This window comes from Sycon ciliatum, chromosome 3 (assembly GCF_964019385.1).
Source record: "Sycon ciliatum chromosome 3, ocSycCili1.1, whole genome shotgun sequence".
In the NCBI taxonomy this organism is placed as follows: Eukaryota; Metazoa; Porifera; class Calcarea; order Leucosolenida; family Sycettidae; genus Sycon; species Sycon ciliatum.
In genome coordinates, this window is record NC_088645.1 from 24,800,681 (window position 1) to 24,813,823 (window position 13,143).

Consider the following 13,143-nt stretch of genomic DNA (forward strand, 5'->3'; position numbering starts at 1 on the left):
AAGAGTACATGATAGTTTCATGTGCTCTTGCATGTACTAGTAAGCCCCCCCCACACACACACTCGGACGCACTTCCTCGCACGCAAGTGTGACGCACACCAAGACAATCAACCCGTACCTCGACTGGACGAGTTTTAAAGACGATGAACTTTTGCTTGGAATACTAGTACCGGATTCCAACACATGACTTAGTAGCCGAATCTGCTAATATAATTATTAATATTATCAATATTGATATATGCAATGATGGTATACGACGGTGATTGAACCAGGATAAAACGTGATGGAAATGCCAATGATATGCCAATGATATTATTTGCATTGCATACTTCACTGTCTTCAGTAGAGTGAATGTGTGTCCACAATGTGACTAGCCTTTTCTAAATCCAAGGTGTTCATAAATACAATCAGTAGATCGTGTATGGTGCGGAACTCACGTACATTGTATATGCCTCAAGGAAAACGACGATATCAGTGCATTCAAGTTTCAAGATCAAGGCAAAGACGGGAAAGACGCACATGGCAAATGCAGACGAGAGAAAGTCAACGGAACTTCTCACGCTCCGGGATACAGGATAAAAATGATGAGTGAATGAGGCCCGTGAATTATTCAAGTCACCCGTTATAGCGGCTGGCATGGCACGAGCCTCAGATGGACCAGAATTGCAAATAATTTACGTGTGAATCAGGCAGTGAATAGTGAACCTGCCTAAGATGTACACTAAATGTTGGGTGAAGGCCAGTATCAATCTTACTTTTCAGCCGCATTGATGCGCGGCGATTGCCTTGGATCGCAGTAAGTACGTTGTGTGATTGCCGCAGCGCTTCGAGTTGGCACACACTGACTTGCACATGCGACGAAGCGGTCGGCCGGGGCAGTTCAGGTATGCCAGCTGATTCTCGCGGGTCCACCACGATGCAGGCATTCCTTCGATGATGTGGAACTCAGTTGCACGCTGCGGCGCGTTAGTTATCTGTCTGTAGTGAATTCTCGGCTCCTTCTCTTTACACACCTTACGCAGCTCTTCCTTTGATGTGGAACTGTCTGCTCGCCAGTTTCTCGCACGAAGATCTGGCACGGATGGACTGTTATGCTTCCCTGCCGAGAAGGCTAGCGGGTAATGGAATGGCTTGGAGACCAGACGAAAGCGACAGTGCCAAGTGGCCGTGCTGCCTGAGACTGTGCATGGGCCAGCGCCACAGCGGGCACCTTCAGGAATATTGTGCCATTGATGCACGGGTTGTCAGTGGAGGCAAGCTTACCCAGAAAATGGGGCACGCTTCTGGCATTGCCTGTTTTCACATTAAAATCGGACTTCATCTGAAGAAACTTATACGCTTTTCGTCCAGTCTTCGCATAGATTGCAACAGCTTCATATCTATTGACCATATCATTATGTTCAGGTAATTTCAGGATATACAGCTGACTACGCTCTAGAGACGAGCAGCCTGGAGAAAACGTAACGTTCCCTTTCTTGTTTATTCCCAGAACGCACGGCATATCCGGAGCATTCAAAACAACTGGGATGCCTTCGTGTCTTTTCTTATGGTGATCACGGCCTGGGGGAACCAGTAGCTCAGTCTGCATGCGCTGCGCTGAAGCTGATCCACGAAGCTTTCCATTGGAATCCGCCAGGTTTTCGTTCGGATCTACTATTATAACCATGTCATTGGAAGAGGATCGGCCTGATCGCAGCGGAGTGCCGGGTGTCGCATCTGCACCACCTGATAAACATGTGGCCACCAGCAGCACCAGTATTCTCACAGACACAGAGACGAACTGAGCATAGCTGCCACCCTGTGATATGCACCGACTGTCCGCGGGGTTTGGACGGGCTGGAGTCGTGTTGGCCGCACGGACAGCAGCAGTGGATACAATGTCAACGGGGCTTGGCTTCATCCCGCCGGTATGCGCGTAAATGCAGTTAGAAAGACAGTATCAGCACTCTCAATACTAGGGAGTGTGCGGAATGATGTCTGAAACGTATTACAGATTTTGTTTGGAGAATCGCAACAGAAAACGAAGGCTAAGTTGCTGAATGACTCTCAGTAGCACACTCACTGTATGAGCTGGTTTAAAACAAGACGAAGAGCTTTTATAGTGTTTTGGCTGAAGGAACTCAACTGAAGGCAGTACATCGAGTGGCTTCCATTTTTATAATCTGTATTGCAGGGTTTTGGACAAATGGGGACGGATCTACCAGGTAGATGGACAGCATGTAATACCCGATGACCGTAGCTGAGGTCATGCAACCAGGAATTACGCACTGCAATCCCAGCTCCCGTGCACAAGACTGCGAATCACCAATTGATCACAGAAATTTACACAGGTGTGAGACTAGGGGAATTTGGAATCCCCACCTGTGACTCAGGACTACCCTGAGTCAAGTTCAGTTCATCTTTCACATCGCGCACAACTGCTTTTAGCGGATACGTACACAGTTCAAAAAGGGTGGTGCGTTATAGCACGACGATGGATATGCATACAACCAGGGAGTCGGTATTTTACGACTCCCTGGATACAACGATTACTTCAACATTTGTACGTAAGCCGTATATAAAACATAAAAAATATTCGACGGGCTCGTGTACTCTCTGTAACTCTCTCTCTCTCTCTCTCTGTGTGTCTGTCTCCGTCCGTCTGTCTCTCTGTCTGTCTGTCTGTCTGTCCCTCTCTCTCTCTCTCTCTCTCTCTCTCTCTCTCTCTCTCTCTCTCTCTCTATCTATCTATCTATCTCTCTCTCTCTCGCTCTCTTGCTCTCCCTCCTGACCCACTCTTGATGCGTCTAGGTGGCCATCAAGTCGAGACCCTAGGTCGGCGGAGCTCCCTAGACCTCACCACCACTGCCACGATTCAGGTTGTGCGTGCTTCCCCTAGCTGCATCTCATGTTAATGTTTGGCATTTAAGTGTTCTTTGTAAAAAAAATTTAAAAAAATGCATCGACCAGGCGCCAGGCGCGAACTGATGGTGGTGAGAAGGGGAGCTCTGTGCCAGAACTTTGCAGCTTAGCGAGCGTGTGTGGGCAGGCGTGTGTTTACCGCCATATTGCCAGGTGTGAGTAGACGGTGAACCTCTTTCAGTAGTCTATGTATGGTGTTATGGCAGATCACTGCCGCTAGCCTTTGGGTGTCATTACGTTCATGGTAATTCCAATGCATGCCCGAATCAACGTGCCCTTCTTTGGTGTCAGTTATGCTGTGTGCACGCGTAGAGGTGATACATTTATTGTTCCTGTGTGGACCAGTCTAATCATAATTATTCCTGGCTGTTCTTTCGTGCTATTCAAGCTATTTATGATGCATGTAGTAGTAGTGCATCGTGTTGTGTTGTTATGCATGTCTCATGTGCCGTTTCCCGAGCGCGCGTGAAACGGACTTCGCGGCTTGTAGTTTCTGTGCATAAGTAGTTGAGTCGGTGTCTTGTTGTTTGGACTGGAGACTACACCGAGTTGTGTTCTTTTCGTTGTTTCAGTCAGTTACAGCTTGCAGTTATTCCTCTCGTGTAGTTCAGTTGCTTTGCTAGTGTCTCATCCTGAAGTAAAGATTATTCGTTATTATCTCTGTGAGTCAGATCCCTCTCTCGTCTAATGGTAGCAGAGGATGGTTATCTTCACCTAGTCGGAAGTCCATCGGAGCGAGATGTCTGAACACAGCGACGATATCAGTCACGAGCGGAACAGGGTCACGGTAGGCGATGATGTTGGGCCTGGCCATGATGTTGAGCCTGGCGATTATGTTGAGCCTGGCGATTATGTTGAGCCTGGTAATACGGACGGCCAGGAAGAGCAAGTCAACGATGCTGTGGCCTCGGCATCTGCAGACATGAGAGTGGCAAAAATTCAAATGAAACGGCGCTTGACGTCGCGGCGACGAGGCTTGATTTTGCAGATCCGTGACGAGAAGTTGAGTTTGGATGCCGTGAGAGACGAATTCGAGGCAGTGCAATGGTTCGCCAACGAGGTGAATCAGGTGTTGGAGTCACTGGTGACGTGTTTTCAAGCCGAGAAAAAAGGCAAAGCAGTCGACGCAGCAATAACGGAGCTGGAGGAAGTGGCAGAAGCAATGGCGCACCTGGAGCAGCAGGTGGAGATGTACGAGGAGCAACAACATATTCGTGCGCATCATTCCGCAGGGTTCAGTCAGTACCACCCTGTTATGCCATCAAGCTTTAGCGCTGCTCACGACTCATTAGGTGGGGTGTCAGGAACTGCTCAGTCTGCGAGTTCTGCACAGTCCGCTAGACCGTCTTCCGCGCCTGGTGGTGTCAGTGTGGACTTCACTCCTGTCACAAGCAACATGGACACATCTGCAGCAAGCAACACATTCAGCACCAACAGGCCTGTCAGTGCCAGTGTCTCAAGTAAAAGCGCAATCACCTCACTTTCTTCGTCTGTAGGTGCACCCACAAGCTCCAGCTCTACTCCACCAGCCAGTGTGAGTGCAGGGAGCAGTCACCACTCCAGTTCTAGTACCAGTAGTAGCCATAGCATCAGTTCCCGCACAAGTAGCAGTGCGCCAGCAGCAGCAGCAGCAGCAGGACCCACAGTGCCACTGAGTCAGGCCAGCAACACCAGCGCACCTGTAGCTGTACAAGCAACCAATAGCAATGTACTGCCCAGGCAATCAGCCCCTGTTCACTCCAGCAGGGTACACGCAGCAGTCATGAGTGGAAGTAGCCAGAGACCAGCCCATACATTACACCAGTCTGTGGCCGCCGTCCCATTTGTACCTCGAGCCAGTTTCAGGCCTACACAGAGTGTGGCACATGGCCATGGCAGCAGCTACAATGGTCTACCAGTACCAGCTCCATCGAGGCCATCTAGTTTTGCTGCACCACCAGCTGGAGCCACAGACGTCTTCAGCAAAATGAGAAGCATTTCAATACCCGTGTTTGATGGTGATAAGCGTGCCTATGAGTTATGGAAGGCCACGTTCCTGGTGTGCGTGGACAGTGCGCCAATCAGCCCAACCCTGAAGCTGTTGCAGCTACGACAGTATGTAGTGGGAGAAGCGCTAAGATGCATCGAGCGGCTAGGGTACGCCCCGGACTCATATCACAAGGCAATGGAACGCCTGGAACGGAAATTCGGAGGTACGCGGCGCCAAGTGATGGTGTACTTAGATGAACTGGAACGATTCAAGCCATTGCACGGAGATCGAGTCAACGCACAAGATCTGGAACAGTTCTCAGATTTGTTGGAAGTAGCCGTGACCAACTTGAAAGCAGCGGGTCGCCAATCGGAGCTAGAGGTGGGCACTCTGTACGCGCGAATCCAGCAGAAGTTGCCAGAAGACCTGCTGACAAGATACCATAGGTGGCTCTATGAGCACCAGCACCCAGAAGGGGTGGAGGCGTTGCTCGAGTGGGTCAATCTCGAGGCCGACTTTCACATTACCGCCAATGAAGCCATCGCAGGCCTAGCACCTGGTCGCCATAGGCATGGCCGAGAGCGCCCAGCAGCCCGAGGCCACTCATTCCATGCAGCAGAGTCACCCAATCCGACACCGGCAGCGTGTCCAGTATGCTCCCAGGGCCATCAAGTGTGGACATGCAAAGAGTTCAAGGAAATGGATGTGGACAAGCGTTGGAAAGTGGCGAAAACACATCGGCTCTGCTATCGCTGTCTGGGCAAGGGCCATCGAGGTGCTGACTGCCAGCGGAAGAGAAAGTGTGGCGTAGACAAGTGCAGCGATACCCACAACTATCTGCTTCACAGGGCAGTAGCCATTGACACGTCTAGAGCCAGCAATGGCACGGAAAGGGGTCGCACCAGTGAGACAGCCAGAACCACAACCACTGCTAACATCGGAGCAGGCGCCAGACCGTTGTCACTGAGAACCTTGCCGGTCGTTTTACGAAACGGTGACCGCAACCTCAGGGTGAATGCGCTGTTGGATGATGGGAGCACCCAAATTTATGTGAACACAGAGGTAGCGGACCAGCTCAACTTGCAGGGACCCATGAAACAGGTTTCGATCAGCACCCTCAACGGAGCAGTGGAGTCTTTCGAGTCAATGCCAGTGGATCTGCTGGTAGAGAGTGTAGATGGCAAGTTCATCAGTCCGTTCTCAGCCATCACAACTAGTCACGTCACAGGCACACTGAAACCGTACGATTGGACCGTCGAGTCAAGTCAGTACCATCATCTGCAGGACATACCCTTCGAACAGCCAGCAACTCGCCAGATTGATATGCTTATTGGCCTGGATCATGCCGAGCTTCACTACTCTCTGGAGGAGGTGAGGGGTGATCAGGGAGAGCCGGTGGCGAGGAGAACCGCGCTAGGTTGGACATGTGTTGGACCTGTGAGTGGAAGCTCAGATCATCACCGCACTCACTTCAGCAGAGTCGATGACGGTAATCTGGAGATGCTGGTCCGGCGTATGTGGGAGGTGGAAGAGCCTCGCCGACAGAGCCCGCTTGCAGCAAATGACCGACAAACTCTTGCAGATGCAGAGGCAGCAACAAAGTACTGCAACGGCAGGTACACCGTCAAGCTGCCTTGGAAGAGAAGCCCGCCGGAGGAGAACGGTAGCTACGAGATGGCACTGAAGAGACTGCGCTCGACGGAGAAACGCCTTCACAAGGAACCAGAAGTAGCAAAGGAGTACTGCCGTGTACTGCAGCATCATGTGAACGCTGGATACATGACTGCAGTAAAGCTCGAGTCAACAGGTGGTTGGTACCTCTCGCACTTTCCAGTCACCAGACCAGATGCAACAACAACTAAAGTGAGGGTGGTCTTTGACGCATCAGCCAAATGCAAAGGAGCAAGCCTGAACGACTACCTCCACCCAGGACCGAAGCTGCAGAGAGAGCTACCGCACATATTGCTGCGATTCAGGGCAAAGCCAGTTGCTATCGTTGTCGATGTAGCAGAGATGTACCTCCAGATCGAGCTGTCTGAAGATGATCAGAAATTTCATCGTTTTCTGTGGCGGGACTTGGATGCGTCAAAGGAGCCAGTCGCCTACCAGTACCAACGGGTGGTGTTTGGCGTGAATTCGTCCCCATTCCTAGCACAAATGGTGTCTCAGAAACATGCTGAGCAGCTAAAAGAAGATTTCCCACGTGCTGCAGAAGCGGTGTTGAAGTCGACTTATATGGACGACACTATGGATTCCACCGACGATGACAAGGATGCCATCAAACTGTACCAGGACCTGAGTGAACTGTGGCACCGTGCCGGAATGCATCCTCGCAAGTGGATTTCGAACAGCACCGAGCTACTCCAACTGATCCCACCGGAAGATCGTGCCAAGCAGGTGAATCTTCAGGATAGTATTCTGCCGTCAACCAAAGCGCTTGGTGTGCAGTGGGATGCAGAGACGGATGTCTTTACGTTCAGGTGTCGAGCACCAAGTTACTCAGTCCTGACCAAGCGGACCTTTCTGAAGATTCTGGCGACTCTGTTCGACCCGCTGGGGTTCGTCTTGCCCTTCGTGATGAGCGGCCGCATCCTGTTCCAGGAAATGTGGGTCGATGGTATTCAGTGAGATGAGCCACTGCAAGATGATCTACTTGCCCGAGTAGTGCAATGGTGTGATGAATTCGACAAGCTAGAAGCCGTGGCTGTGCCCCGTTGTTTGAGACTGTCAACCACAGAAGCGATCATTGCCACGGAACTGCACATCTTCAGCGACGCATCGCAAGACGCCTATGGAGCAGTCGCCTACCTCCGTCACAGCTACGAATCTGGGGCAGTGACCTGTCGCCCGGTGGCAAGTAAAGGCAAGGTAGCTCCGATAAAAAGCACCAGCATCCCGCGTTTGGAGCTGACTGCAGCGGTAGTTGCAGTAGATTTGGCTGTGTCAGTGGGTGAAGTGCTGGCTATACCCGAGAGCAGTTGGCATTGGTGGACGGATAGCATGAACGTCTTGTGGTGGGTGAGCAATCAAAGTCGCCAGTTCAAGCCATTCATTGCCAACAGAGTGGCAGAGATTCAAGCCTCAAGTCAACCAGGTCAGTGGCACTACGTCCCGACAGAGTGCAATCCTGCAGATGTGGTTTCCCGTGGGTCCAGTGCCGCCAAGCTTGTACAGGAGGCCCAATGGTGGAATGGACCGCAGTATCTTCTCCTTGACAAGTCCCAGTGGCCGCCACCACCCAGCAAACTCACTTGTCCTGTCGTGCCCGAGGTGAGGTCCGTGTGCAAGGAAGCCACAATGAGCACAGTTGAAGGAGTGTCACTCTTCACGTTTGTGAGCAAAGATTGGAAGCTGGAACCCAGGAACTTCTCATCGTGGAGAGTCGCCGTACGTCGTCTAGCCTGGGTGCTTCGCTTTGTCAGCAACTGCCGCACCCCGGTTGATGAGAGGCAAGTCGGCAGCTTGAGCCCTGAGGAAGTGACAGACGCGGAGCTTTCCTTTATCAGAACAGCTCAACAAGAGAGCTTCCCAGAGTATGCTCTCCTGAGAAAGGGGAAGGCAATCCCAACGACCAGCAAACTGGCTAGTCTTTGTCCTCGGCTAGATGAAGATGGAGTCATGCGAGTGGAAGGACGGACCCAGAATGCAGAATTCCTGCCCGAAGCAACTAAGCATCCCATCGTTCTACCACGTCACAACTGGGTTACATACCTGATTGTCAAGGACCAACACGAGGCTGCGAACCATGCTGCTGGAGTCAACCATACGTGGTCCCTGCTGATGCAACGCTTCTGGATCATCGCGGGACGAGAAGCAGTTCGTGAATGCGAGCAGAGGTGTACTGAATGCAGAAAGAGGAAAGCCAAACCTGTCACTCCAATCGTGGCCCCTCTGCCGAAGATACGGTTAGAGTCACCGCGTCGTGCCTTCGGCCGGGTTGCTGTGGACTACGCCGGGCCATTTACGACAGTTCAGGGTCGAGGACAGAGGCGGGCAAAGAGATACCTCTGCCTCTTCACTTGTCGCACGTGCGGTGCTGTGCATTTGGAGTTGTCCTATTCCCTGGACACCAGTAGTTTCTTGAATGCCTTCGAGAGAATGAGCAACCGCCGAGGAGTGCCAGAAGAGGTCCTGTCGGACAATGGGACGAACTTTGTAGGAGGACAATGCGAGCTGAAAGAGCTAGAACAAGAGCAGGCGGCGCTCCAGTTGAAGTTCCCACGGGTACGGTGGCACTTCATTCCTCCAGGTGCCCCGCATTTCGGCGGCGTTCACGAGACCATGGTCAAAGCCGCCAAGAAGGCCATTCACGCAGTTCTGAGTGATGCCAGCATTACCGATGAGGAGCTTCAGACCGCTTTCTGTAGTGCCGAGTCTCTCCTCAACTCAAGACCGCTAACAACCCCTTCTGTGGATGCCAGAGACGACTTGCCCTTGACTCCGAGCCACTTCTTGGTTGGACGTGTGGAGCAGTTCTCCATCGGCACAAGCAGTGACGATTACCGCCTACAACAAAGATGGAGGAGAGTGCAAGAACTTGTTACGCACTTCTGGCACCGTTGGATGAAAGAGTGGGTCCCCGGACTGAATCGCCGTGCTAAGTGGTCCGCCGAGGAAAGGAACATAGCAGTTGGAGATATCGTCCTGGTGATCACGGCAGATACGCCACGGGGTAAATGGCCCCTTGGAAGAGTGACGGAAGTGATGCCAGGTCAAGACGGCACCGTGCGTGTGGCGAGAGTGCTAGTTGGCGGGAAGACAGTGACCAGGCCTGTGGTGCGACTGTGCCCAGTTGTCACGGTGGGCGTCGCTGGACCTGATGATAGTGAGGACTGATTCTGAATCGCCCTAACATGCTTACCGGCTGGATATGTCTCTCTTGTGCAACAGTCGTCCGTTTTTGCAGCCATTTATGTTTCTGTACAGCTAGCTCATAGCTCGTTACATTTCGTTTTCTTTTCTGATAGTTCATTTTAGTTGTATAAACGTTGATACTTACCGGTAGTTGTATCAAGGAGGGTGGAATGAGTAGACGGTGAACCTCTTTCAGTAGTCTATGTATGGTGTTATGGCAGATCACTGCCGCTAGCCTTTGGGTGTCATTACGTTCATGGTAATTCCAATGCATGCCCGAATCAACGTGCCCTTCTTTGGTGTCAGTTATGCTGTGTGCACGCGTAGAGGTGATACATTTATTGTTCCTGTGTGGACCAGTCTAATCATAATTATTCCTGGCTGTTCTTTCGTGCTATTCAAGCTATTTATGATGCATGTAGTAGTAGTGCATCGTGTTGTGTTGTTATGCATGTCTCATGTGCCGTTTCCCAAGCGCGCGTGAAACGGACTTCGCGGCTTGTAGTTTCTGTGCATAATTAGTTGAGTCGGTGTCTTGTTGTTTGGACTGGAGACTACACCGAGTTGTGTTCTTTTCGTTGTTTCAGTCAGTTACAGCTTGCAGTTATTCCTCTCGTGTAGTTCAGTTGCTTTGCTAGTGTCTCATCCTGAAGTAAAGATTATTCGTTATTATCTCTGTGAGTCAGATCCCTCTCTCGTCCAAGGTGTGTCTTTACCACCATATTTATCAACCACTAGCAGCACCCGGCCAGCGTTGCCTGGCCGAACGTGGCATGCGGGCCGGTGAAGCAAGTACATGAACAGCACACGTGCTCAGCACGTGGTGGTGGCTACACGATTCGCACGCTTCGCGTGCATGCTCAGTGCTTCTGTGGCTGCTTCCGCTAGCTACACGACTCGCACCCTTCGCGTGCTCAGTGCTTCTGCGGCCGCTAGCTACACTGTTCGCACCCTTCGCGTGCTGAGGGCTGCGTAACACACAGACAACCACACAGACAAACACACGTCACAGGTGCCTCTTCTTTATAAGTAAAGATATAAGTACAGCTGCAGTGGTGTCTTCAACTTCATTCTCCCGTGTCAAGCTCCGTATGAAGATATCTAAGAAGAAGATTGCCTGATGAGTCCAGCGGGGACGAAACGTACGTCGCAATCGAGCTATGTCGTTGCTGTGTCATCTTCTATGTGCCTTGCGCTACTTGATGTACCAGCCTCCTATGTCGGATACCGCCAACCATGCATCGACGAGGTGCCAGGCGCGAACTGATGGTGGTGGTGGTGAGAAGGGGAGCTTTGCACCAGAACTTTGCAGCTTAGAGAGCGTGTATGCCGTGGTCCACCACTCGCAGTGGAGTATTCACATCCTTTATTGCTGAACCCACAAATAATTGTGATACAGATTGTAAACCATTCGAGGTAGAAGAGAATGCCATTAAAAATAAAAATAAAAATAAATGAAAAAAAGGTTATTGTACCATGCCAGACGGCTATTATTAAAGGGGAGGTGCATCGATTTTTCGAGTATGGTCCAGAAGAAAGACAATTTGATATCGGTTCGAATGGCATATCTCTCGCTTCCATACGATAAGCCAAACTTGCCAAATCGCCAATTGTATACTCACGTTGCCATAGCGACCAGCGCAGTGATGACGCACGAAAGGCTTAGCTCCACCACAGAGAAGGTCGATCACTGCAGAATTAGGTCATTTTCAATTGGTTTATTGTATTTACGAAGTGAAAGAAGGGCTGTGTTCAATGCTGTTAGTGCAGTGAATTGTTTGTTAGTAGTCCTCTCGGTTGTGTACTTGGACGTGACACCGACAGGAGAAAGCTGGAGTGCGGAGACAGCCGCAGACAAGCGAAAATGGTGACGAACAAAATGCTGAAATCTTGGTTGGGACAAATCAGACGTTCAGCATTCCCCCAACCAATGACCCTGCCGTTTGCTCTTTCCACTTCCTGAAGATGAATGTGATGCTTCCTGGCGACTCTCCTATCTCTCGTAACATCTTCTGAAGCCAGGTGAGTAGGCCTTGACAGATTATGCTAATATTTTCGTGAAATTATGCTTTTCGCTTTGCTGAAAAATTGCAGAATTATGCCATCTTTATGCTAAAAGTTATCATCTTATGCCGCATTATGCTCACATATGCTGCTAATGTATAATGGTTCTGTGCAAAATAACAGGGGATTTTTGTAGAGGGCGTTGTACTGTAGTAGCAAACGTTTAACGGAGTCAACGCACCGTCCGACCTAGCTAGGACCGTCACTGATTGTAGTGGACTGGACATGTTGTTGTTGTTGTTTTTGTAGAAGTTTATTTAACGTCGCACCACAAACAGGCGATTTCGCCTCCTTTGATACATGTGGACGACAGAAGGAATGAGAGAGGGGGGGACCGAAGTATGGAGAGAGGAAGGGTAGAAATAAATAAGCAATCAACCTCAGGGCTACACCAAAGCAAAAACGGAATGGGAACATACTATACACAAAATAGCTTCATACATATATTGCAAAACACGTTTACTACAAGTAGTCTTCAGTCCGCTATACCACAGAAACACACTAGCCGAAAAGCATTTAAACGGAGCCATGATGCGCTTTTAGCAGGGCACAGAACTGAAGGTGGCTGGGCTCGGAACGGAGATCAGGCGGGAGCTGGTTCCACAGGACTGCGCCGATGAACTGCATGGTCGCTCGACCCGCAGGACCGGGCCAAAATGGTACTCGAACGAGGTGATGTGCTGCTCCCCGAGTGCGGTCACCAGTAACTCTCACGAAGAAGCTGGTGAAGAGGGAGCTAGCTCGGGAGAACAGACAACGACGGACAAAGATGAGGAGCTTAATGTTAAACATGTCCTCCAGGGTGGTGAGGCGGAGCTGATCAAAGATCGGGCTCGTGCGCGACCATGGTGGCAGACCGAAGAAGCCGCGGATAGCGCATGTTATCAAGAGAGTCGTAAACCTACAACTTCCTGGTGCATCTACTTGTACTTGTACTTGTAGAACATGGAATTTGATGCGAATATGCGGATTATTCCCGATTTCACGCGATTCGTATGCAATTTGCCTCGAATTATGCGACTATTCGATTTTGTAGGAATTATGCGAAAAATTCTGCTAGCATAATCTCTCAAGGCCTACAGGTGAGACGACGGGTGGTGGAGATTGACGAATGAAATAATGTCGTAGGTTTGAAAGTTCGCTGAAAATGTCTCATGAGAGATGGCGAATTCCAAGCATCTTGTCCTATTGGAAACCATTTCCTAGGCACAGTCAGCCCAGGGAAATGCATGAGAAGGGCGATAAATACATGTAGTTCACGGCACTAACAGCATCGAACACAGCACTTCTTTCACATCGTGAATACAATAAGACAATTGAAAATGACCAATTTCTGCAGTGATCGTCCTTCTCTG

At 50.5% G+C, this 13,143-nt stretch overlaps 2 protein-coding genes across 2 annotated transcripts; both read left to right on the forward strand.

Moving 5' to 3' along the window:
* Nucleotides 1-3,640: 3,640 nt before the first annotated feature.
* On the forward strand, nucleotides 3,641-7,498 carry LOC135812946 (uncharacterized). Its single transcript, XM_065326165.1, has one exon. It carries the CDS (start codon nucleotides 3,641-3,643, stop codon nucleotides 7,496-7,498), a length of 3,858 nt encoding a protein of 1,285 aa, XP_065182237.1.
* Nucleotides 7,499-7,870: 372 nt separating this feature from the next.
* Nucleotides 7,871-9,706, forward strand: LOC135812947 (uncharacterized). Its single transcript, XM_065326166.1, has one exon. The coding sequence runs from the start codon at nucleotides 7,871-7,873 to the stop codon at nucleotides 9,704-9,706; it is 1,836 nt and encodes a 611-aa protein (XP_065182238.1).
* The last annotated feature ends 3,437 nt before the right edge of the window (nucleotides 9,707-13,143 follow it).